Here is a 27416-nt window from a genome sequence, read left to right as displayed (position 1 = left end):
GCTCAACACAACTCTTCATCGTGATTGTGGACTGAATGAAGGGACTGCTGGTATCCTTGCAAGGAATCTCAAAGTGGATCATGGCCTACATCTGAGCCTGTTATGAGCAGGCTGGAGTCATGCCTCTGGTATCCTTAACAGCCCACTCAACGAGAGCGCAGGCATCATCTGTGGCGTTCCAAGCACATATCCCCACACTGGACATCTGCAGGGCAGCTACCTGGTCATTGGTACGTACCTTTGCATCCCACTATACCATGACGCAGCAAGTGCAGGACGATGCTGGTTTCGGTAGAACGGTGCTTCAAGTGTCATGTCCATGAACTCCTGCCTGCCACCGGAGACACTGCTGGTGAGTCACCTAAATTGGGAATGGACATGAGCAAGCATTTGAAGAAGAAAGGACGGTTACTTATCTTGTAACTGATGTTCTTCAAGATGTGTTGCTCATGTCCATTCCATACCCACCCTTCTTCCCATCAGTCGAAGTTCCAGCAAGAAGGAACTGAGAAGGAGGGAGACCCAGCAGCTCCTACATGCGGGCGCATGTGCTCACCACTGCAGGGGGTGCTAGAGCCGGCTCGTATGGGTACCACTAAGGGAAAAAGTTTTCCGGCACCGGTGCATGTGGCGTGCACACACCTAAATTGGGAATGGACATGAGCAACACATCTTGAAGAACAACAGTTACAAGGTAAGTAACTGTTCTTTCAGAGACCTTGCATTTTGTAGTTTCCTTTAGGATTATTATAATACTGTGTCTGATTTCATACACATGTTCTCCCATAAGTTGAAGTCTGATAAAAGCTTTTATGTATATACAAATTTAGACTTTTTTTTTTTCCTTTTCGGTCATTTGCTAGATGCAAAAACCTGCAGTGAAATTGATCTAGAAAACTCTGTAGACTGGGAAGTGAAGACAATTACTAGTGCTATGAAGCAGTACCTGAGGTAAGGTTCCATTTGGTAACTGTTCATAAGTGAACTCTAATTATCCCAGACTGATGATGATGATGCTGTTTAGTGGTTGTTTTGGTCACTTGTTTATACACTTGTTTCGATGGAAGTCGAGACTGACTACAAATTTACAGTTCTCAGATTTCAAAATGTAAACATAATTTCAAATATTTTAAAACAATATTTATTTTGGGGGGCAAAAGGGGAGCTTCATAATTACAGAGTAGATTAAGATTAATGACTGACCAACCTTAAAATCTACAGAAGGGATAAACACCTAAGTGTCTGGCTGTGAGTTGCCAAGAATAAAAGTAAGAGAAGTTCATCTTCAGAGGTTTGGGTCTGTTCTGTATCCAAACCAGTTTTCTGGTCCTCTGTTAAGATATGTATCTGAATTATGTACGAACATAAAACTTTTTGTGTGTCCGTTGTGGTTGAATATGAACACAGCATTGTTTTGTTTTGTTCAGGTTCCTTTTTTCTTGAAACCTAAACAGTGCAAGGTTTTCAGTGATAAAAATCAATTGAAATTCAAATTCAAACTGCTGCTGTTTTCAAAAATTTAAGTGAAAAATATGAATTTTTCTGTTATCAATAAAGTCAACTAAAAAGATGAAGGAGTTTTGAAGTGTGAACCTTGGCTCATGCAGTATATAGCTTACAGAAATCCAGAAGGAGAAAAAATATTTATTTTTATATGCATAAAATAAAATAATATTGCCAGTCTATATAATCTGGGTATTTTCTTCAGCAATTTAAAAACATGTATAAAATCCACTCAGTAAACTTGAGAGAGTTAAAAATATTTGTGAAATTTTTCTGTGGTTGGTGTTGTTAAATAAGAATGCAGATGGTAGGTGCTCAGCACTTCCTGGAAATTAGATCTCTTAATATCTTAAAGTTGGAAAACCAGAAAATTGAGGCACCCAAAATCAATAGTCAGTTTTTGATTATGGATATCAGCTCTCCAGTGCGAACTGCAAGAAAAACATGATGCTAGTAAAGTGTACAGTTTTAGTTCAAACACACCAGTCTGATGAATGAAAAGGTCTCTCTTCCTGTAAGATGAATCCCACAATCCTTTGTGTTCAGGTTGTGACTCACTAAGCAACACAACTCAAATATAAAATACTTACAAAGAATTGTGTTTGATCAGTTCATAGTTGACTAAATTTACAACAAAATTCTTAGAATATTTATGTTCAGATTAATTAAAGGAAATCTTGATTTGTTCTTTAATATCTATGTACCAAAAAGTAGGTACATTAATCAGATTATGGTGAATTATTCATTTAGCTCTAGCGTAGAGGGTTTTATATATTCCCTTGCACCTGATGTAATAAAATATTCTGTTGTACTTCCTTATTTTTAAATCGAGGCATCTGATCACCTGACTCTCTCTATCATGCAATGGATGTGGTTTCAATGGGCCACAACTTTAGTCACTTAAAATATCTGGGAATACCCATCAATACATTGTACAGTGCAGGTCGTCATTCTTTCCTTCATCATTTCCACCTATTTGGGAGGTCAGCTGTCAGACCTCCTGCTTCCCAGTCTGTACACAGCCCATCTGTGTCTGGGATCCTGCCACCCTTTTCTTACATGGTTAGGGTTAGGAGTGGTAGTGCCCCCAGCATATCATGAAAAAACACACTCCTATTCTAATCCCATGGGTGGAAAGGCAGGTGTTGCTATCCTATGATTGATAAAAGAGAGGGCGTCTCCAGTGTAGCATGAACACCTTCCGTTTCTGGAGGCCTCATTTCAGCTGGTGGAGTTTGGGTCTTGTGTTTATGTATATTGTTTTCCTTAGATTGTGCACTTATACAGTACAAACTGAAAGTGACATTTATCATAGAAATCCCGCAAACTGCCCCCATCAGGGGTCTCCCCAATGGAAAGGTAACACTGCTGTATATTGAAAGGCTTTCCTGTTCAGAATAAATATAAACATATGCACATGAATTTACTGTATTTGGTGATTACATGTCATCTTTGTCTTCCAGAAGTCTTCCAGAACCCCTAATGACGTATGAGTTGCATGGAGAGTTCATCATTCCTGCCAGTAAATATTTGACTAGAGTTCAAACAGAATTCTCTTATAATAGCACTGTTCTAACACTCAGGAACAGACATTGACAATGTAGTCTCAGATAAATTGCTCATTTCAATTGACTAAATAATAAATAGGTATAGGAAAAAACTAGAACCTTTTAAAAAATAGAGTTGGGCATATTAATGTGAAGTTACATAGGGGTATGCCGTAGATGCAAGATCTATAGATACAGCATATAGAAATCTATATGGGCATAAGCGTATATATGTTCATAGATGCAGAAATGCACTGTGTATTGATAGACTCAATGGGACAAGTTGGTGCTTGGCTTAGTACATCTCCCTCTGTTTTGATTTATATGAATTTTTTAGTTAGTAATTTTAAGGTCCTAGATTTTTTTTTCCTGTTATGCCAGTTGTACCATGGTGAATATTATATATCCAGTTTTCTTGCAGTAGTTTGGGACGGTAATATTTTCACATCCTTAAGCCGTTTATAAAGAAATGAAATTTAGTGGGATATACAATATGTTTTGGAGGGGTGGGCAGGGAAAGGCAAGCTCCCTTGGATCATAAAAGTGGCTGCCACCTAATCCTTGTTTTCAGTACCATCTCTGGGAGGTCTGTATCCAAGATGGCCTGAAGGTGCCTTGTATATTCGTAGAAGAAAGGAATGTACAGGCCGAATTAAACTGTGGCAGTTAAAATAAAGATTTAGAGAGTGTAGATAGCAGCTATAGTTCAGCTACATGATTTCTAAGATAAATGGAATTGTCTGAGGGGTAGAAATTGTATCAGAAAAATGTTGGCAAAATATCCAAGAAATATTTAACTAATTTTTTTTTCACCGTGTGGCACTTCTGGCAATCTGAGAATTGAAACTGAAGTAAAATTTTGAGGATGATTGTCTTAGCTTGTTGGCTTATCTTAAAGACTGGAAAAAACAGCAGTATGCTAGTGCTTGTTAGAGTGCCTTTTATATTTCAAGAAAGAGAGAGAACTTTACTGAGCAAGTTTTAGAAAGAAATGTGTGTGTATGTATGTATGTATAGTAAGAATGTCTGCTTGCTCACTTCATCATTGTGGTGGTTGGAATTGATAAAACTAGATAGATGTCTTGTCACAGAATTCACAACTGGCAACAAAGTAACTGTAAAAGGAAATATTTTCATACCAACTGCATAGTTAACCTGTGAAGCTCATTACTATACAATATAACTGAGGTGAAGAACATAGAAGAATTCAAGAAATTTACATAGATAACGAGAACATACACAGATGAGAGAAGATTTAAAATGTTCCCTTTTCCCTATGGATATAACTGTGCAAGTTTCTGTATTACCCTCGCCACATTTTATTAGGGTCTGTGGGGAAAAAAGGATCCAGATGTTTGTTTACTTAGCGTAAGAATACAATATCCTCAAGTACTAAAAATTGTATGAGGCCCACATTTGCAATGGCTAAGCTTGTCCAGCAAGCAAAGCTTGTCCAGCAAAGGGAAGAAACTTGAACAATACTATATTAATTTCAGCTATTCAATTTTTTTTTAAAAAGCTTCCAAGTATCTTTCTAATCTAAGGTATAAAAATGTAGATAATAAGGAATGGATTGTATGAAATTGCAGCAGAGAGTACTCTGAGGAAAACCAAAGTATGCTAGGAATGTTTTGTTTTGAGGTGGGTGTGTATGGGTGGGGGAAGATTTCTATCTCTGAGATACAGTTACTTGTTTCTGTTATGTAGAAAGTGGCAGCCCTGAGTCCAGAGTTAACGCTATCCACTTCTTGGTTCATAAACTTCCAGAGAAGAACAAAGAGATGCTGGACATTTTGGTGAAACATTTAGCAAAGTAAGCACTATGGTTTCTTTTATTAGTTTTCAGAGACCTTTTCCCCCCTCCTAAACTCTATTATATCTACAATAGGCCAAATTAATTGTGGTTGGAGCCAAGGCTAGTCGTAATGCTATTACACACAGTAAGAGGAACCAAACCTACAGAAGTAGATGAGAAGTTGGACTCATGCTCTGTGTGTTTTGGAGAAGAGGGCAGACATCTAATCGGTTAATGAAGTCATATAAGTATTTACTTAGCAATGCTACCAGCAATGGAGGATTTGATTGAAGTGAGAAATTGAATGTATACTTTCTCTTTGCAAATTCTGGAGGTCTGTTAGCAAAATTAGGTTGGTTTCACACCTATTCAAGTCCAAGGCTAAGTGCATTGTACATGTTTAAGTTCAATAAGTGACTACTTTTGTTTCTTCTTAAAATGCAGATGGAAGAATGGCTTTCCTACTTACCAAAATTCAACATGGTTTTATTTGGAGAAACTTTGCACAAAATCAACTTCTAAAATATGGATTAGGGAAATGCAATGTTTTCATTAGTAAAGTATACTGCATTTTCCAAGAGTATTGGCAACTTTTCATAATGTGTTTCCTTTTTTTTTTCTCTCAATTCTTTTAAAAAAGCGTTTCAGACCATGCCAAGAAAAATCTAATGACTGTAGCAAATTTAGGAGTAGTATTTGGACCAACCTTAATGAGGCCTCAGGAAGAAACTGTGGCAGCTATTATGGACCTAAAGTTTCAGAATATTGTGGTGGAAATCCTTATAGAAAACCACGAGAAGGTAAGACTATGTGTGGTGTTTGATAGCATTATTACTATGCATAAAATGTAGCATGAAGTAAACATTGCATCTTATGGGCATATGATTTTACATATGTACATACAGATTTTTCACATGTCCCATTGCCCCCATAATTATCACTTGTGTGTATGTAAATTGACCTATTGACATACACATCAAGCACATTTAGATACATATTTACTCAGAATGCACATACATCTGTGCTAGTTGCATATTCATGAGTTTTCATGAATATTTGCACATGCACCGAGAAAGGGGCTCCTTCCATCCAGTGGATATGACACCAGACTGAAAGTGAGAAACATTGTGCTGTTTTCAGCTGTGCCATTAATTTAGTCTGATCTTGGTAATACCACTTAACCTTTCTGTGCCTGTTTTCCTCAGCTGTAAAACGGAGCTCATATAGTAAAGCACTTTGAAGGAAAGCACTGTTTGAGAGCTAGGTATTGATAATATTCTTATTTAAAAATTGGACAGTATGTTTTCATTTTCTCAAGTCTTTGCTCTCTAATGTAACAGTTACTATGGAAGATGTTGCTGCCAGTTAAAGTGCCCCACCCAAAAGAGATGCTGTTCAAAGCAGATATTCAAAATATCATCATTATGCATGCTCTCTTGGCTCCCCTTATTGCAGTCTACACCCACCCATGGGTTCTACTAGGCATCCCGTGCTTGACTTCCCCATAGTGAATCTCGTGGGCCCAACTTGGCACCTGGAATTTAACCTTCCTTTTGTGAGGCCTCAGATGTCTGCGTGACTCTGTTGGATTCCACTGGATATAATTCCTTTTTGATTGGAGTGGCTGGGAGAAAGAGGTGGCATCTCCCAAGCCTGCCCGTTCATGTTGTCAAAATGAGCTGTCACAGTCGATTGTGCAGAAATGAATAATATGATCTTCTCTCTACTTTCTTACATACTTTGAGCAGTGAAATAGTTAATACTTGAAATGTCAACATCATTAGTTACCTGAGTTAATCTCCATTAAGATGAATGGGGCAGTCTGCACTGCTCGGAACAATTGTTTCAGGTTCTGCAAAGAAAACCAAATATAACAGTCTGTTCATGTTTTTGAAGCTCTCTCAGCAACTGTAACAACTAGATAGATATATATTAACTTATGGCCTGGGTTCTGGAGACCAAGAATAAAAAGGCATCCTGAAAAAGGTGCTGGTTTGCCATACAGGCAATTTAATTAAATTCCCATACAGGCAATCAATTTAATTCCCAATTATCCAGATTCCCTAAACAACATACAGTTTGCAAGCATAACACGAGGCTGGCTATTTGCCAGCTCAGCTACTTATATTTCTTTAGAAACTGGACACTGGTTGAATGTTTGAACCAGCAGTTGTAATGATTTTTCTTGTTCCCTGTGAAAACAAGTGTAGCAGAGACGGGGTGAATGGAAAGTACATCACACTGATACTGCATCAGCTCACACAACTCAAACTTTTATGCCTCCTTATAATGTATATTTTTTTCTAAAAGGGCTATTAGTTGCTACCATTAACCTTGCCAGCAAAGGTCTGCCTATCCTACTGACCCTTCACTGTCTCAGAGCTGCCGCCGCCCAGACTGATGGGAATCTCCAAGGTTGGGTGGAACGTAAGCTCAGTGTGTGATAGCCAGCAGACACCTGTAGGTGTCTCTCAGCCATTACATAGTCAGACTAAATACACTTTCTTTTAAAAACGAATCTTCTTTTCCTGGGTCACAACAAGTAGTTGCCAGTATTGGCAAACAGGTTTATTAGCAGGAAGGTGCTCATTTTTGCATACTGTTCTTAATAACAAAACTTCCATATGTGTCAGACTTTTCTAAGAGACTTGCATTATTTTTATTTTATTTCTAACCTTGATAAAATCCCAAGAGACAGTCTGCCAGCTGTGGGTATAATCCTGGTCTGTTAAACATGTAGAGATGTGCCATTTCATTCAGCTGTAAATCTTTGTCCTTGCTAGTGATTAGCAGCTTCTGCTTTAGAAAATCTAAAATTGGGGATAGGAGGAGTTATGTGGGGTCAAGACTGAGGTGCACTAAGAAGTTTGAAGTAACACTTACCCGGCTCCTGCCTTCAAAATACTTGCCTCTAGCACACTATAGAGAAACCCCTACTTTCATTGGCATCAAAATCAATTCAGTATTTAAAAACAAAACAACTTCAAAAGTGAATGTTGAACCAGCTGGTTCAGTATTTTTTTTCTAGTCCAAATTCAATTGGTTCAGTAGGTTTTAGTCAGTGAACAATGATAAAACTGCGCTACCTTTTATGATGCCATCAAGCTGTCATTAAACATCAATGTTCTCTAAGCACTGCTGTGTGGACAGATTTGTTGAACTCAACAACTCATTTTTAGTAAGAGAAATAATTAGTTAGGTTACTAGCTTTGAAATAATGGTGCGGTAACACAGCCATCATCACTCGGCTGAATCCTAATTAGAGAACTTTTATGCAATTTATGTGTGGAGAAGACTGGCTCAGGGTCTTGCCCTGGAATAAGAATATCTTGCTTAATCCAGAAGCTATTTTTGAAGCTTTGTTGATAAGTACATTATTTTCTGCTAGCTAGAAAACAATCAGTGCAGCTTTCACCTTGTTTACAGCCCTTATATGTATTTCCAAGTGGTTGTGGCAAGCCAATTATCGTAGCTTTGTAGTAGTGGTTGTAGCAAATTAAAGTAGGCCAGTATGACGACTGTGGAAGCAATGCAGCTACAGAAACCTGAGGGATCAGTAGCCGGCATTAGAATCAGTCAGATTCAGGATACAAGGGGGTGAATAGGGACTAAGGAAAGATGAATTCAGTATTCATATTTGTCATGTGTAAATGGATGTATTAGGGTACACTCTACCTCTGATACACTGGCATCTACCCCAGATTGCAGCTGGGCAGAAGCAGCCAAGGCAGGGACCTTCAGATATTCAGAACTTTATCTGGACTTTCTTTGCTCTGTGCTGATTGCCTGTTTGCTCCTTTCTCTCCCCCTCCCTCACAATCGCTTCACCTCAACTTCACAGCACACGTACATTTCTAACCCTCTTCTTCCTTGCCCTGTCCCCTCCCCAATACTCTTCCCCTTTAGTGTCCCCTCTCCCTTCATGCTTATTTCCTTGTAGCTGATTCCCTCCTAAATAACCCACCCCCCCCAAATCATGGAGCTAACCTGACGTTTGCCGTCATCACATTGCTCACTCTGCTTATGTGTTACACATACCTCTGTATCCCACGGTGTGTCTGTTTTGTCTGTTTAACTCGTAAGTTCTTTGAGGCAAGAACCATCTCCACGGTGCCTTGCCTTACATTGAGATGCTGCTCTTGGTTGGTCCTTAGGTACTACTGTAGTAAACATGTTACTACTGTAGTAACATCATAATAACCCACCTTTGATGAAAGAGGCCTTGATGTGTCTCCTTTTATTTCTCTTGGGGGCTTAAAGACGACTATTTAACTTTCCCCAGATGCTGTGCTGGCCAGCTGTTCCTGGCAGTAGCTGCCCTAATGGTCTCAGCTGCTGAGTGCCATTGGGCTTGTATGAACCTGCATTCAGGTGGACTGTTCTTGCATTGCCTGGCAAAATGAAGACAGTACACATCCTTGTCACAGAGCAGTTCAGTAGAACATCAAAGATATGAACACCAGAGTTACAAACTGACCGGTCAACCAAATACCCTGTGAAACCAGAAGCAAGCAATCGTCAGTAGTGGAGGGAGGAGGTGTGGGGGAAACAGATACTGTGCCTGTATTGCAAGGTTGGCGTGCAGAGCAGAAACAGCCCAGGGTCTGCACTGTTCCTGTCAGCCACGGGTGCTCTCACCCCCTCCCACCCCACTGGGAGGGGGAAGCTGTTTTCACACACACACCACCGCCCCCCGCCCCCCTCCCCTCAAGCCTGGGAAAGAAAGCTCCCTGCTGATGCTGTGAGGAACAGAAGGTTGCAGCCAAAGCCTGGCCTGGAGCTGGAGTGGGAGTCAGCTGTGTTCTGGTGGCTGACAGGAACAGCGCAGACCCTGGGCTGTTTCTGCTCTGCATGCCAACCTTGCAATACAGGGAGAGGCAGCTGAGGGCTGGAGCTTGTAGTGCCAAGGGTGCAGGGCAGGCATACCACCAGTTCAGCCCAAAGGCAAGAAACAGCAATAGGGCAGGGAGCTGCTTGCAAATGTTACCACATGCCACCTTTGCAGAGATTTCTCCCAGCCTCAGCTGGAAGACACTGACTGCAGGGTACTGTACCATTATGATTTGTTCAGAGTTACGAACATTTCAGAGTTACAAACAACCTCCATTCCTGGCGTGTTCGTATCTTTCAGGTTCTACTGTATAATGTTTAGTTTAGGCCCGTCGCTGGAAAGATAGTCCATTGATATTAATGTAACCGTCACCATTCAAGAGGGTTAGTTGTGTGCCATTCAGGCATACCTTAATATGGAGCATTTTGGTTCCCCCGCCCCCCCCCCCAAAAGCTTTCATTTCAAAGGAAAAAAAAATCTGGGGAAAAAAAAGACTGAAAAAGAAAATACTACAGGGGAAAAATGCTGGAAAAGAGAAAAGTCTCAGTTGGAAGAAAATAGATAAGTCTAAATATGGGGGAAAGATGAAGAGAGAAAGGAATAGTAAGAAGAACTGGCAAAAACAGAAGAAAATGAAGATTTCAAAGAAAAAAAAAAAAAACTCAAGAGGAGAGAGAGACCAGACAAGGAAAGAAGGAAACCAGAGTCTACTAAATAAAAAGATCGAAGAGGAGTAAAGAAAGAGTGAGAATTCTCCAGAAAATTTAGAAAATTAAAATATATAGGCAAAAAACATCCAGAAATGTTCATTTTTAAAAGCTGTGTTAATTGCTGTCTGAAGAATGTATTCTTCCTTTTTTCCTTCTTCAGCTTTATAAATGTTAAGGGTAATTATCTGGATTTTATATAGCTTAAAATGTATCTTTATATGTGCTGTTATAGTCTTGTAGGCTGGTGGCACGGTCCAGCCAGCAGCGTCGCGACCCTTCCTCGGGCCCAGACTCCAAGGAAGGCCCCACAGCACCTTTGTCGAGGGGAATAAGCTCCCTATCTAGGAGTCTGTAGCCCTGACCCCAGGTAGGGTGGGCTTCCCCAGCAGTCTATAGCCCCCTGGTCCTCACGTAGGGCAGGGCTGGTATTGGGTCTGCGACTCCCCGGCCTTCCAACAGGCGGGGTGGGCCAGTAGTCTATTGTCCCCGAGCCTCAGACAGGGCAGGGCAGGCAGCCCCCAGCTTGCAAGCGGGACTGGAAAATACCAAGGTCCTATGGCCCCCGGCCCTCAAACAGGGCGGGAGGTGGTGGTGAGTAGTCTGGTGTTCCCAGCCCTCAAGTAGGAGGGGCAGGTACAGTCGACAGTCCTCAGCCCTCAAGCTGGGCAGGGCTGGTGAAGGCATCTAGCCCCCAGCCCTCAAGCAGGCAGGGTATGTAAGCAGGTTGCAGCCCCAGCCTTCAAGCTGGGCAGGGCTGGTGTGGCAATCAATAGCCCCCGGCCCTCAAGGGGGCGGAGCAGGTCTAGTGGTTTATAGCCTCCGGCCTTACAGTCAGGCGGGACTGGCAGAGCTCGGGGACCTCTGACCAGCAGTGTGGAGGACGCCAAGCACTCCTGGGGTGGTTATGGAAAGGGTTATGGGCGTCCCAGCCCAGGGCCCTATCAATAGCAATGCCATTTGCCACTGAGGCCATATCTATACTGACGGCAGCAAATTCACCGCCACCAGATTGATCTTTCCAGATCGATTGAGCGTTCAGTGTAGACCCGCTCAATCGATCAGGAAGTCAACTCGAGTAAACCACTCCTTCAAGTAGAGAAGCGCGGCGTCGACGGGAACACTGTTCCCGTCGGCGCAGCGCAGTGTAGACAGCGCGCAGAAGGGAAGCACAGCTGTCGACGTGAGTTATGCAACCTACTCCGCGTAGTTTGCGTAACTCCCGTTGACTGCTGCCAAATCGCCAGGTGAGTGTGGACCAGGGCTGAGTCAGCAGGGCTCCAGCCACAACCTGCTGATGGGGTTTAGCCCCTGACTCAGCCACTTGCTAGTTGGCTGTCCCTGGGCCACTTCTTCCCACCCAATCCCCGGGTACCTGCAACCACATAGCTCCCTCTGGGTCGCTGGGGGAGGCGGTGAGCAGCCATCCAGCGAGTCCCTCACCATTGACTGGCGGCAGGTCCGGAAATTCCTCAGAGTCGTCTGCGGAGGGTAGCTCCTCCAGGTCACAGGGCTGCAGGGGTTCCTCCGGTCCACAAGTTTCAGTCCATGCTGGTGGGTCCTCCCCACCAGGCAGCTCCTCCAGGTCAGGGCCAGCCTCAGGAGGTTTATTCCACCCAGCAGGCTCGGGTAGCTGCTCCCAGTCACTCGGGCCCAGCGGCCCTACCCAGTCACTCGGGCCCGGCAATCTGGGCAAGCTTTGGAGGCTCCGGTCGGCGGGGCGGCTGCGCCAAACAGCCACCGGCCTGGGTTAGGCCTAGACAACAGCCTCTGGGAAGACATGTCTGCCTCCAACAGCAGCTTCCTCCTGACTGAGCGGCTGGGCCTGCCTTTTATACTTCCCACCTTGGCCCTGGCTCCACCCCTCTGCTTCCGGGTGGCTTGGCCTGCAGGGCCTGGTTCTGTCCAGTGGGGGCAGAGTGACCCTTCCTTGGGCCCAGGCTCCGAGGAAGGCCACAGCACCTTGTTTCAAGTCTGTTCATATGGGGAACCCAGAAGTACCAATATTTGAATATACTTTCATCATTTAGCTTTAAAGTAGACATGGCACAGTATTTGTATTTTAAAATTAAAAGGTAGTTTAATATAGAGTAGTATTTTAATATTTTTATCTGTCAAGTTAATAGTTACTTTCTATGATAAAACTTAGTATTCTTTTGTCTTAAAAAGTACTTTACAGACAGTAATCCGTGCAATGTTCTTGTGAGAGGTCAGGGAAATATTATCTCCTTCTTACAGATGGGAAAACCGAGGCAGGGATGTGAAGGTGTGCTCAAGATTGCAGAGTTAGTCAGGTGTCGCTACAAAGCAGCGTGCTTAGCAACACTTATAATTCTGTTGAAATTGCTGCAGAGTGCTCAAGAACCTCTAGGACAGGGTGACAAAGCCATCTCTGAAGACAAGGCTTTCCTCCCTCACCAATCTTCAAGGAGGAGTGGGGAAGCGGATCCTCAAAGGAGAAGGGAACTTTAGACTTCACGGTCCTGTCTCAGTGTTGGAGAACTTGATGTACCACTCCAAGTCCCCTCTGCCATGAAGACTGGGATGGTGAACCAAGACCTAGAAGAAAACATGGCAGAGCCTCTTGAAACAGCGTACTCTGAATGCGTCTTGCCCTGGCATGTGTTCATGTGCCCTGCTTCCGGTGAGGCAAGGTTTTACAATAACACTCCATCAAAGTGGCTAAGCTTATGCTTAGTGTTAAGCACGTAATCAATGACATGTGGCGTATGCTTACATTTTTTGCTGAACCAAGACTGAAAAGCAAAAAAAAAAAAAAAAAAAAAAGTCCATGCTGTACCCTGGTTGAGGGCAACTTAGCAAGGAGACGCTCTACTTTAGGCCTGGCAGGGAGTGGCTGGGTTTTTTAAGCCCATTCTCCATCCTGTGAAGAAGGGTCCCACTAGAGTGTATTTGTACTTCAGGACCCAGGTAGAAGGCAGTCTCCCAAGAGATCCAGAGATCCTCATGATGTTGCAATTCATTGCAAAAAAAAATCAGTGCATTTTTTTAAAATCTTCTATTTTGAAAGTTTTAAAGAGTAACTTATAGTAGAGAGAAGTCTGTATGTCTGATCTTGACCCAAGAGTGCAACTCCTGTTGACATCAAAAGGAATTGAGTATGGATCCAGGGTATTATAGTACATGGCTCCAAGAAAACAAAAATTGTGTAAATCATCACACCAGTGTTTTTATTAAAAAAAAAAAAAAAAAAAAGTCTCAAGGTTGGAAAGCAGCCTGCCAAAACATTGACTACAAATACATCCATGCACAGATGCATTGCATGCATGTGGACAATTCTTCTTTCTTTGCTTTCACATAAAACAGGTTTCTGTGGAATACTTCCTTCAACTCCATGTAAAATTTCCAAATGGAGTAGACTTCTGTTCTTTTTGAACAGAATGCAGCATTGACAAAATTCCTAGCCAGGCAAACAGAAATGAGAATATTAAGTGGAATGCAGTTGACTCACGCTCTCTTTGGGGCTGGATGGCAAGGCTTGTAAAGGTACTGACGTGCATGTGTTTAGCTTAAGGAGGTCACTTTGGAGGGCTCCAGAAGGAACACTGCTAAATGTATTTGGTAATAAAAGGAAACCCCAAGTCAGGAATATGTTACAAAATACTTTATAAGAAAAATGTCATCACAGCATTCTTGAAGATGTGAAAAAAAAGTTAAACCCTTCCATAGACCGAGCATGACCTGGAATTATCCTCTGCTGCAGCTTCCCTTCGTAAACGAAGTACAGAATTTACAAAATTCCATCTTGTTGCTCTCTGTTGTCTAAACTGATCTAAATTACAGTTTGTCCAGTCTCAGATAAGCAGGTGTGAGTACATAATTTGGACCAGTGTTTTTACCTACGTGGTTCATGAATTCTAACCAACTTTTGCCATATTGAAGATGTCTTTAGAATCATGTTGTGTGTGAGCCATTTTAGCAGCATTTCCTGCATAGTGCAGCCAATGTGTATTCCTTTGATGGCAACAGTTTATTTGTATTGTGGTCATGCCAGCTGTCATGAGTCTACCTGTTGCATTAGGTGTTATACAAAACTTAATTAAAACATGATCCCTGCCCCAAAGCACTTCTGAGCTAAACATAAAACAAGAGATGGGTATAACAAACAGACTAGGGAGTACAAGGTATGTTTGTTATAAAGGATTTCTGTAGTTGCAAACTACAAACTGGATTAAAGATACAATTCCTTATTGTGGCATGGAATGAAAAATATTAGCAGGATTCTTACTATTCTAGTCAAGACCTGTTGCATATAATTCCTTTTATTGTCCAGGGTTTGGCACCACTCTCAAAGATCATGCTTTAAACCATTTCATTCCCATATTTCATACAACTAAAACTTCAGTTGACAGATTGAATGCTGCCTGTATTCTCTATGCATAATGTTTCACAGATGCCTGTGTTTCATTTTGGAGAAATCCAGATCTGAGCATACTCTCTCATTGCTAAAGATAAAATGAGGGAATTGTCTAGTTAGGTTTGGTGAAGCTGTTCTTTGGCTATATCCTAGCTGAGTTTTATAACATTCCCTTTTATCTTTGCAGCTGCCTCTTCTTCCCTTTGCCAAGGAAGAGACATGCACACTTTCTTCCTGAATTCTTTATTTGCTCTTTTAGTAACTAAATATGTATGTTGTATTTGGGAAAGCTGTGAAATAGGATTATGTTGAGTAATTCACCCTCTTGTTTAAAGGCATTAATTGTTCCTTTGAATCTCTCATAAGTAAACATGCCATGCAGAGCCATCAATACATGGCTATGTTTAAAGGGAGACACCTTTCTTTTTTTTTTTTAAATTCTCATTGATGCAAGTTTTACTAGTAGTAAAGTACAGTAACGAGAAGGTGGATTTCTGCTCACACCATGGCCAGATGTGTGGCTATTTCAATCATGGCATATCTGTTAACTCTCTCTCCTCCACCCTTCAAAGAATATCAACAAAATTTAGTGGCTTAATGCAGTCTGTTCATTGCTATCAGGAGCATTCATGTCATGAATTGTTAAAATGTGGAATGAGATTAGGAGACAGGAAGCTGCAGTTTTTGCACTAGGAATGCTACTTTTAGAAAAGGCTTAGTCAGCAAACTCATAACTTGCAAGTGATCAAAGGACATAAGTTTTAACCTTGAATTTTTTCCCCCTTCCACAGCTGGCCTGCTAGACAGCAATCTCTTGTTTTAGAGTCTATGTATAGTTTCTGCATTATAGTACAAATATGAGCCACATATTTCAAGGAGGAAGGCAGGCCAATTGAATGGTGTCAGAGTATACTGACACCATCAGGTGGCACTGAAATTGTGCCCAACTGATAGCCCTTTTGGCAACTTGTCAGGAGCTCAAGGACGTTGTATTAAGAGGAACAGACAACAGATGTTCCATTTTTAGTGTGGTGTTGAGACCTATGGACTCCACAAGCCCAACAAGTAGTGCTCCATCTGAATACAAGCGGCCAGGCTGCTGAGACAGATTCTCTTTATTGAATCTGTACTGAAGACAAAAATATGTGGGAACTTCCTTTTCAGAGCTCCATGGACTGTCCCTGAAATACAGTGCTCTCGGTATTGCCTGATCTATTGATTGTATATTAATTATATTGCATGCTTAAGAATTCTCAGTTAACATTCTGAAGTTTGTTAGGTTCTTGTTTCAATATCTGGCCCAGTTTTATTAAAATTATTGTTCAGTTGGGAACCCCCATGTGCAAGGTTGCAACACTCACATGTAGGAATTTTTACTATATTTATAATAGTTTTATGAATATAGTTAGCAAAGTCACAAAAAATCTTAACCCAGCAACACAGACAGAGATAATACAATACATCTGAACATCCATGTACTCTCACCATCCCTTCAGAACAACCTAAAATGTTAGTCATGATCCTCCTCCTCCTCATCATCATCACCACCATCACCAATGGTTGTTATCCTGGCATTTAGGCACATAGGCTGGGATACATCTTTTTTTTAATGTGTTATTCTGATACCACTATGCCTAATGCATATTCAGTGGGGGTTTTCAGCCCCTTTTCCTTATTTATAGTTCCTCACCGTAACTCACATTGAGGTGCCCTTCTCCCAGAAGTCATTAATCGTTTCGCCTCAAGTTTATTAGCATATGCATCAGTTAGTTACCATGGCACTCTGGTGGTCAAACATTGGTTGATGTAACTAATTTAAAATGTTCCAAGCTGGTATTAGCTAGTATCTTATGGTTACCTACCAGCAGTTTAGTCATTCAGCATTCTGTCTGGTGACATCTTATCATCTAGGTTACTCTTGGTTAGCTACTTCTGCTAAGATTTTTTGGGCTTTATTCCTTGGTTAGTTTAGCTAGGTTGTTGTCTTACTAGCCTTGAGGCTTGTAGGCTCATTGCCTTTACTTATACCTATGCCTAATCTAGCTAATACCTGTACCTATAGGCTATATTGGACAATGATGGTTCCTATTTCACTCTAGTTCTGATTTTTTTTACCCATTGACTTTTTAGGCAGTCCACTTGATTGCATTGATCAGAATTTTTTTTCAGACTTAAGAATTATGAATACTCTATAGCACATACAGTGGGTTGCAATGGGATTCAAGCATCAGAGTCCAGAGCTGCACATTTGCTGTGCAATCCCATGGAAGCCAATGCACAGAAAAACACTATTGTTGCAGTACCAAGTGTGGGTGAGCTGTTGGACTGTATGTTAGCAAGGCTGGCCTACCTATATCTGGAGCAGCACAGGAGTGACCCTGGGAAGGTAAGCAACTTTACAATTGCAATTAAATTTTTGCTAAATTTTATTGGAAGTAATCTAATTCAAGTTTTGGTGCAAAACCTCTTTTTAAAGTTGTACAGAATTAATATTAATAGAACTGTTTTAATCAAATTAACCATATTATAATGAAAACAGTTTTGGTTTGGATACAAATATTTCCCTATAATGTTCATAACACACATCAAATTGTGGGAATAAGTGCCAGTAATGGAAACAAAGAAAAAAGTGAAACTGATTGACCTATTGTCGTCCAAACTGAATGAAATGTAAAAAATAAGAAGTATATATTATGAAAAAGTTACTTGAAAAAAATTTAGTTTTAGTACTCTAATAGAGTGATGATAACACTGGTGAAGAGACGTTTTTAAAATAAATGTTTTGATATGTCCTGCTAACTGTTAATCTTTTACATTAGTCGTACAATACTATCATTTCTATAGCAAAGTTTTACCTAGTAAATAATGCTTAGAAGATTGTAATATTGAATTTTTTTCTCATTGTTAGAATTACGAAACATGATTGTGTCTAGAAGATTACTTTGGGAGGTTGAGTTGTCTTTTCTGTGGAAATATTTATCAAAGGTACATAGCATTATTCTCCATATATTTCATCTTTCATGTTCTAAAGTGCTTTTGATCATCTGTCTACACTAGAGCATTGACTTACCGTGCATGCTTTCTTGCTTTACACTGCAGAAAAATGACCCAAAGAATGTCACAACCACTGTCTTCGTTGCCTCAAGGGATGAACTGGGTGTAGATTCCAGCAGAGTAAGTTGATATTGTGAACCAGTAATGAAATTTGCCTTTTATCTTGAGCATTGGTATGTTTTTAATAAGTGTTTTTTGTTTTTGTACAGGTAGCTGGGACAAGACCCAGCTAGCTTATCACAGTGTCCAAAAAAACCCCTAAACCAACAAAGAAGAACTTGTGAGGATGATGAGGTCGTGCTGCAGTACTATTTACTGTGTAGCATATTCTTAGGCTATAAAGTGGAAAGATGGGGAAGAGCAGTGGGCATGTAGGCACAAGGGCAGAGCAGCACACTTGGGCCAGGTGGAGAGCTATTGTTCAATAAAGATCACTTGAAATGTATGTGTCTTTTTTCCTTTATTTACCAGCTGTAGTGCACCCATGTGTTGAAGGGAAATAATTAGATAAAAGCTTGTGTTGTTATTGCACTGAATGTCTTGAGGAGTGCTATACTCCAAATATAATATTGTAACAGAGATCATTATCCTTGTGGCAGAGAGCCATCAGTCCAGGACCCGAAGTGAACCTTACAGTTCCAGCATCCTGTAAATGGGATTAGATGTCAAATTACAGTATTGTGATTCTTGCTGGTATACACAGGGCTGAATTTCCCGCTTATTCCATGTGATGAATACTATGAGAATGGGGGGTTTTTGCCTCATCACATAAGCCAGGGACAACTTTAGGATCGCAGAACTTTTCTTTAAGGTTATCTTTCTCCACAACCTTATGGCCAAATTCCTCCATGTTCTCCTCCCTCCTTTTCATCTCACCTAGCTTTTCTACTTACTGTTTCCATTCCAGTGAATCTTCACTGCCCCAGTGGTCCAGAGAAGTGAGATGTCCTGATGTTCAGATCTTTTTCTAAAGTGGCTCTTGGTAAACATACTGAAGTTCATTTAATTATCTCTGTCTGAGACCAAAGATACTAGATCGGTATCCCAGTATAGCAGAGAACCTGCAGCTCTATATACAATTCATGACTGACTCAAAAATTGTGAAATACCCTGCTGAATTGGGGGCTTCCTTGGCTATAGATTTTGCGGGCCCCAGAAGCAAGAGCTCTAGCAAGAGTAGGGAATCTGGAAGCAGAATGAGTTAGAGAGGAGTTAGCATTAATCTGGTATCGTCTCTGTTAACACCATCTGTTGTTCAGTTTGGGGAGTGCAGCAAAATGTTTTTGTCTGTTGCCATGTGGCATCTGCTAGTGGAATACATGAAAGAACATGTTGAATTTGGCTCATTATTCTAAGAAATGCATCCAGAAACTTTATGGGACCCACGGTTAAACATTTGAATGACTGCAGTCCAGGAACGGTCTTAGCACTGTAGTTATCAAGACTGATTTGTTAGTTGTGGTATGTATCCAAGATGGTTAGTGGTTTGTTTAGTTCAATAATGTACCCTTTCTGTACTACAGAACAGAAAGAAATCGGTGAAGCATCCCAGTGTTTAAAAAGCCCACCCAAGAGGCACATCTCTTTCCTATAGTTTTTCCACAGTAGCTATGGAGACTGGCCCAGCAACAAGATAAGTTGAAAGTAAATTAAAACAAAAAGTTTTAATGTAAAACTGTTTAAAAAAAAAAACTGTTAAAAGTAAAACTTTCTCTCATAACTTATCAGCATATTGAGGAGGAGGAATTCAGAGTAGTTTTTGATTATTGCCTGATAGAATTATATTGGTGCTCAGGTATCTTGGTAGACAGACAGATTAGGTACGGACCTGTGTAAATCATATGTATTGGTGGCTTCAGTGTCTGGCACAGACTGATTTAAGGCTGATAAAATGACACTGGGAAATGGGTGATACTAACAATAGTGAGAACTAAGTTGCAGAGTATTAGTATTCTACTATAAATCCAGAACAGTTTGGCCACAGCCTCACGTGTATACATCACATCATGTGACTGTAATCTTGCTATGCTCTTGAAGTTTGAGTAATAGATTTTTATCCTTACTAAAACCAGGTAATATAGTGGCCAAAATTCACTCCTGCAGTTGTCTTCATACAAACTAATCTCTGGTCTGTCCCTGTGAGCAATTACCTTTTTTTGGAAGGGAGACTCCGGCGGAGTAACAGGGAAATAATGATTTTTATGATGTAATGTTGTTCTAGCTCTGCTTTGGTGGTGGTGGCTAGCCTGGGATGGGATTCCATTCTGCTAGATATATTTACAGTAGCCGTACCATGTATCCAGTTTACATGTGACTCAATGAATCTGGAATACCCTCTGAGACCTGGTCACTTGTGCCTCTACACTATCCTGCGAGTGAAAGCCTCAAAGAAGTGTTTGTAAAATATCACACAGTGCAACTGATCATACATGCTAAACTTCACCTGTCGCTCGTGTCTTGATGCAGCCCATCTTCTGTCTATCATATTACCTACTTTAACCTGTAAGCTTCTCAGGGCAGGGACATGGTGTTCTCTATAAAGCACTTAGCACTCTTCCATTGATATCTAAATGATTAATAAAACCAAAGGTGAATTTAATTTAACATCCCTCCTTTTCCCGCAGTTTAGCTATACCCAATTTTATTCTAATTCCTAATAAACCTTAAAATTAGTGTCTAGGCAGCAGCAAAATGTCAGCAAAGACCGGATGAGAGGAATTTCTGGTTCTGTTAAGGAAAGGTGAAGTAATGTCTTTTATTGGAGCAACTTCTGTTGGTGAGCGGGTCAAGTTTTCGAGCCACACAGAGCCATCGTCTACAGAAGTTGGTCCAATAAAAGATATTACCTCACCACCTTGTTCTCCACTATCCTGGCACCAACATGGCCACAACCACACTGCATACAAGGAAAAGTGAAGTCAGTTACAGGAACTTAGGGAAAGTCAGAAAAGGGACGTCCGTAGACTCACATGTGTACTTTTGAGGGCCTTTTGATCCTTCTTCAAGTGCTTGCTCATGTCCATTTCATTGTAGGTGCATGTGTGCCCTGTGCACAGTTACCGGAAAACTTTGCCCCATAGCAGATCCCATGGGGGCGGCTTTGGTGCCTCCTGGATTCCCATGCACATAGCGTGGTATATGAGGTGCTGCAAGCCCTACACCCCCTCGGTTCGTTTTTTGCACCTCTGACTGTTACTGGAACTGCATTCTTGCTTGCTTCAGCGAGTACCTGTTAGCTGTAGCCTTTTGTTTTTATAAATACTTGTTAAGTAGTTGTTTAGATAGTTGTTTGTTACTGTTGTTGTAGTAGATAAGGTAGTCCAGTTAGGGACCTCGTATTGGGGTATGCCCCGATCTCTGGGCTTTAAACCTTGTAAATCCAGTGGTAAGGCCTTCCTGATTAGTGACCCCCATGAAAACTGTTTAAAGTTCCTTGGGGAGTCTCATTGGAAGGACAAGTGCCTCATCTGCAAGGCGTTCAGGCTGGGGACTCAAAAGGACTGAATTATCTCAGTTCTTTTGAGTCCCCAGTCTGAACACCTTGCAGATGAGGCACTTGTCCTTCCAATCTGAAGGCCTTATTGATGGAGGAGGCCGTGAGACAAATGTAGGAGCCATCCTGCTCCCTTTCGGCATCAAGCACCAGGTCAGTGCAGGTGCAGTGCAGGAAGACTTTGCGGCACCCAGCTTCCTCTTCACCACAGAGGAAGAAGCCCAGAAGACAGCACCCGGCAAACAACCGCTGTCCCACGTGGAAGAAGGCTAAGGACATGGGGTCAAGCTCCTGGGCAGCTCAGATCCAGTGCCCTGAGCAACTCCTGCATGGACAGGTTTCTCCCAGGGCAGTGAGCCCTTCCGCATAGTGCCACCGACTCTGGAGTGTGGAAGGGGACCGCTTCACCTTGCGGTGCCGTCGACGCCGGAGGTACTTCAGGTAACAGCTGACCTGTTGGCCCTCCTCATCGCATGCACCCCGTCAGCCCGGACCAAAAGGGCGAGGGGTAGGGCACCCGCATTGAGGAGGAAACCTCCAGTGGGCCCCCCCCCCAGTGGCTGCACACCTCACTGGACTCCTGATGCACCTCTCCGCAAAACGAGTTACCGCGGAAGAGGCCGATCCCCTGGGGCATGTTCCCTGGCACTGAGACGGTCTCCGGGGACGGAGCACTGGTACTGGAGGAGCCCAGACATCCTGAAGTGTCACTCACGATCGTTGGCACTGAGGGCAGCGGCATCAATGAGTCGACGCAGGTTCCACTTGGTATCGAGCAGACGCTCCCCGTCTAGAGCCTGGCACCATTCTCAGTTGCCAGCACAGATGAGTTCACCCGCACATGGGTGGCACAGAACCTGGTCATCGGCATTGTGGTGCTAACCCATGGAAGAACCCTGCTGACCATGGGCTTCGGTACCGAGAGGCTCCTGGTTGCCCAGATACCACTCCCGCTCCTCTTCTTACTTCAGGCGGTGCTCCTCACCAAGTTGGTCTAGGCAGCGATGCCGTCGGTCACCAAAATCGTACTCTCTGTTCCTGAGATGTTGGTCAGGGGAGCTCCAGGATATGAGGTGCAGATACCACTCACCCTCCCCTCGGTACCGTGAGACGGGGAGACGGTCGAGCTCCGGGTGACGCTGGTCACTGGCAGGAGGATCCGGCGATTCCAGGGAGGGAAAGGGCCCAGTGGCTCTCACCACCCAGCCTCCCGACCTGAGGGGCAAGGGCAAGGTCCCTGCCCGGTCCCTCCAGGGTAGCCTCAGGGCCAATGGTCACCTCAGTGACAGTACTGGAACCCCTGCGGGTTACAGGTGACCTTGAGACCCTACTCCCTTGTTTTGTCAGGGAAGCAATCAGGGGCCCCAGCACTGCCGGCAGAGGCCCATGACTCTGTGTCAGGGAAGGAGTTGGACCCCATGGAGAGTACATCTGTGGGGGCTCCCGTGCACTCAGCAGAGGGGCTGGCCCCTCCAGCACCGGGTCAGTCATCCTCTTCCTCCCTGGACGAGGAACTGGTGTCAGGCCCATTGGCTCCCCTGGACAACTTCCGGGCGCACCAGGAACTCCTAAAAAGGTTGGCCTCCAACCTCGGATTAGAGGCAGAAGAGCTGCAGGAGCAGACGGATAACCTGTTTAATGTAGTGGCAGTGGCGGTGCCATCCTGGGTTGCCCTGCTGGTGCATGAAGGGATCCTAAAGTTGGCCAAGGGAATCTGGCAAACTCCATTCTCCCTGCCCCTGACCTCAAAGAGGGAGGAGAAAAAGTATTACGTTCCTGCGAAAGGGTTCGAATACTTGTTCACCCACCCTGTGCCGAGCTCCCTAGTGGTGGAGGAAGCAAATGAAAGGGACAGGCAGGGTCAGCCTGGCTCAACACCCAAAAACAAGGACACCAAGAAACTGAACTTGTTTGGGAGAAAAATGTATTCTACTGCCACTCTTCAGGAGGCGGTGTGTCTCTGGAATCTGGCAGTAGGACACGATTTTCACCTGGTGGCCTCTCATCTCCCTGGTGTCAAGGATGCCACAGCAGACTGGCTCAGCAGGTCCTTTGTACCTTCTCACGAGTGGACTCTACACCCGTCAGTCTCCAACATGATCTTCCATAGGTGGGGGTTTTCCCCAAGTGGATCTCTTTGCCTCCAAGGTCAACAAGAAGTGCAGCCAGTTCTGCTCCTTTCAAGGGCAGGGTGAGGGGGCCATGTCATATGCCTTCCTCATTCCCTGGTTGGGGGGCTGCTGTACGCCTTCCCTCCCATTCTGTTAATATGCAAGGTCCTATTAAAGATCAAGAAAGACAAGGTGAGGGTCATTTTTATTGCACTCACGTGGCCCAGGCAGCACTGGTTCATGATGCTCCTGGAGCTGTTGGTCGCCCCTCCCCTGGAGCTACCAAGATGGCATGACCTACTTTCACAGGGCCTGGGGTGCCTTCTGCACCTGGATCTGGAGTCCTTCCACCTGACAGCGTGGAGGCTGAATGGCTGAGCTTGGAGGAACAAGCTTGCTCGCCTCAGGTGGAAACCATACTGATGAGTAGCAGGAAGCCCTCCACAAAGTCATCATATCTGGCAAAGTGGAAGAGGTTAATTTGCTGGGCTGTGGCGCGACAGATTACTCCCCACCAGGCGCCGATCCAGGTGGTCCTAGACTACCTGTTGCACCTCAAGCTTCAGAGTCTAGCTACTGCCTTGCTAACGGTGCATCTGGCTGCCATCTCAGCCTTCCGTTCCCCAATTAACGGGAGATCCGTTTTTTCTCACACCACGGTGGCGAGATTTCTGTAGGACATAGAAAAACTCTACCCACAGGTCAGGGATCCTGAACCCCCCTGGACCTGAATTTGGTCCTCTCTAGACTCATGGGGGCACCATTCAAGCCTCTGGCAACTTTCCCACTTCTGCTAGTGTCATGGAAGATGGCCTTCCTAGTAGCTATCGCATCGGCTAGGAGGGTGTCTGAAATCATGGCACTCGCCTTGGAGCCCCCTATACGATTTTTTTTTATAAGGATAAGGTCCAGCTGAAGCCTCACCCGGCCTTCCTGCCCAATGTGGTGTCTCAATTCCGCACCAACCAGGACATTTTCTTGTCAGTGTTTTTCCCAAAGTTGCATGCTTCTGAAGAGGAAAAGAGATGGTATACACTGGATGTACGCAGAGCTCTGGCTTTCTACTTGGAGAGGATGAAGTCATTCCGTAAGTCCACACAGATGTTCATAGCGGTGGCTGAAAGGATGAAAGGCTTACATGTCTCATTACAACAAATCTCCTCCTGGATAACCGCCTGCATACACTTCTGCTATGAGCAGGTGAAGGTTCCGCTACCGGCCAACGTCACAGCTCACTCCATCAAAGTGCAGGCGTCTTCTGCAGCATTTTTGGTGCAGGTGCCTATGGAGGACATATGCAAAGCTGCTGTGTGGTCGTTGGTTCATACCTTTACCTCCCACTATGCTATTGTGCAACAGGCTAGGGATGACGCCAGATTCGGTAGGGAAATGTTACAGTCAAACAACCTATGAACTCCAAACCTGCCTCCAAGGTACTGCTTGCAAGTCACCTACAATGGAATGGACATGAGCAAGCACTCAAAGAAGAAAAGACGGTTACTTACCATGTAACTGTTGTTTTTTGAGATGTGTTGCTCATGTCCATTCCATGACCCACCTCCCGTCCCCGCTGTTGGAATTGACGGCAAGAAGGAACTGTGGGGGCGTAGGGCCAGCAGTGCCTCATATACAGCGCCATGTGTGCAGGACTCTAGGGGGTACCAAAGCTGGCCCTACGGGATCTGCTGAGGAGAAAAGTTTTCCAGCAATTGTGCACATGGTGCGCATGCACCTACAATGGAATGGACATGAGCAACACATCTCGAAGAACAACAGTTACAAGGTAAGTAATCGTCTTTTCTGCCTGTTTTGCGAAACAGTGGTATGAGCTGCAGCTTTGGCCTGCAGAGACGGAGTGCTGTTGTAGAAAAGACAGATCTAGTTAGGAAGGGCTACATTATATATCACATTTGTCTAATAAAAAGAGGAAACTAGTAAAAACTTGAGTTGTTGGCATACGTGAAAAGCCTGAAAGAAGAAAGATAGACCCCTAAATACATGTTCTAGTGCAGTACATGAGGGCAGAACTTAGTTTTCTGTTGAGCTTAAACTCAATAGTCTCTACCATATATATAGTAACATTTTAGCATATATAGAGCTTGAAACTGCAAAAACTGCTAGGAATTTGTCAAATGTCATCCTGCAGGACTGCTCACACCAGGAAACTCAGAGCCTATCAGTGTTTGGAGGATTGGGCTCATGGTTAAGCGTGAACTGCTGTGAGTGGTGTGTTGCTGATGGTCAGGAGTTTGAATTTTTCCATTCTGTAGCTGGTTTTTTGCAGATTAGAGAACTCCTGGAAATTTTTGAAGGCCTCTTCCTCAGCAGTGAGGATGAAGGTGACTCTGAAATTTTGGTGTAAAACACCATATTGCATAGGACCAGAGAAACGCTGAAACTGTTACTTGTACTCACATTGTAATTTCCACTGGGTGTAGGGAGGAGGTACAAGCAGCTTCGTGCTGTCCAAGAGCTCTCTAGAGGTAATTTGAGTTCCCTAAATTAAAAATACACCATTTCTGAAAACGTTCCCTATTGACTTTCCATACCCCAGAAATAAAACCTCCCTTCAGACCTGGCATACCTGAGCAGCTTGGGGAGGCAAGTGAAGAAAGAGATGAAGTTGCGTTCTCACACAATTCTGGCTTGATGCCCAACTGTATGCCTTTATATGGGAGCCCAGATTTGCTTGAGATGCCTGGCCTTGAGATGGTTACTTACAGTGCATGGTGCCATTATGAAACAGCAGTACACAATTTTGCCACTTCACTAGCTAAGCAATTTTAAAATAAGTTATTTAGCCTTACAGCACACTCCAACCCTGCAAAGCGGATGATGAGAGTTTCATGAAGGAGCTAGCATTTTGCATAGCCAATTCCAACCACGGGATGAAACTGAGCTTTCCAGGAACCCTAGAAGTAAAGGAGAAAATTTGTGTTGGTCTGTCTTGTTTATTTTGTGTATGCCCGCACATGCGCATGTTTTGTAAATGGTACCCATGGGGATCACAACATGATACTTAGCAGCAGTGAGTCACTGTGTGACCACTTCATGTGTTGCTCTGCTTCCCCAGTTCGATGCGGTAGCTTTTTTTAGCCATTAGCGCAGTAATGTTGGTCTTGCAAGGCCGATTCACTGCTTTCTGTTTATATCGCTTGTGTGATATATAGGTTTTTTTAAAACTGAATTTTTCCATCATGCTGCTAATTACAGCTGGAGTTCTGGATGGGTTCATTCCCTGTTTCCACTTCATTAACATGCTGCTTGTGTTTAGCTTGGTGTTTCATTTAATTAAGGTTTTTTTTTAAATGGTTTGCTTGTTTCTGTTTTGCTTTTTTGACTTATTTGGTTTCTTAACCCACTAATTTTTCAGGGACACATTGAAATATTTGTGGAGGATCAAAAGAGAGAACCAAGAAAATTTAGTACAGCTCTTGCAAAGTCAACTAAATACACCTAGGCAGGTTGATCTCTTGCAGTTCCCTTAGAGAAGGCTTTCTCTTCCCACCCATGGCATCAGTTTTGAACTGAGAGGTGTAGATAGGGCTAAACAAACACACTTGTGGAATGTAGCGTAGTATGTAAGACATTGAATCCTTTAAAAAATTTCTAGATGGCTTACTATTTACCAGAGAGCACAAATACTACAATCAACCCATGGAAATGATGTCATTAGAGGTTTTTGGCATTCTGTTTAATTTTTCAGAAGCAAATATTTATCCATAAACTTGCTTAATTCAGCTTTGTTGCAGTTACACATAGGAGGGCAGTATGGTACTGTTAGCCAAATACCTTGTGTGCCCACATTATATTTTATTATATTATATTACGTATTGCATCATGTTTTAAGAAATGGCTTTAGAACACTGAGCACAATTAGAGGTTTCTGCGTGGTCAGGAGTTATATTGCATCTACACAAGGAACAACCTATACAAGGAATATGTGGATTGTTTTGATTTCTACATGTAAATTATTTTGTGTATTTATAAAGCTGTA

The 27416-nt window shown here is 43.0% G+C and overlaps 1 protein-coding gene and 1 long non-coding RNA gene across 4 annotated transcripts in view; both read left to right on the top strand.

The window, feature by feature from the left end:
- Window positions 1–27416, top strand: part of ARHGAP10 (Rho GTPase activating protein 10) — a 209350-nt gene that overhangs the window by 125383 nt on the left and 56551 nt on the right. For 2 of the 3 annotated variants that reach the window (XM_067551928.1, XM_067551931.1), the window contains 4 exons: window positions 864–951; window positions 2967–3025; window positions 4758–4863; window positions 5486–5645. In XM_067551928.1, the coding sequence (XP_067408029.1) occupies window positions 864–951; window positions 2967–3025; window positions 4758–4863; window positions 5486–5645 (413 nt within the window). Of the gene's footprint in view, window positions 1–863; window positions 952–2966; window positions 3026–4757; window positions 4864–5485; window positions 5646–16930; window positions 17142–27416 lie in introns of those variants that run through there. The other variant, XM_067551929.1, reaches the window with a different exon arrangement.
- On the top strand, window positions 17716–18735 carry LOC137155546 (uncharacterized). Its single transcript, XR_010920508.1, has 3 exons — window positions 17716–17746; window positions 17861–17935; window positions 18025–18735. It is a non-coding gene; the product is annotated as an uncharacterized lncRNA (long non-coding RNA).

The sequence above is a fragment of the Emydura macquarii genome, unplaced genomic scaffold (genome assembly GCF_026122565.2).
Source record: "Emydura macquarii macquarii isolate MOO-44397 ecotype Brisbane River unplaced genomic scaffold, CSIRO-AGI_Emac_v2 contig_1363, whole genome shotgun sequence".
Classification (NCBI taxonomy): Eukaryota; Metazoa; Chordata; order Testudines; family Chelidae; genus Emydura; species Emydura macquarii.
This window is presented reverse-complemented; position numbering and strand designations above follow the sequence as displayed.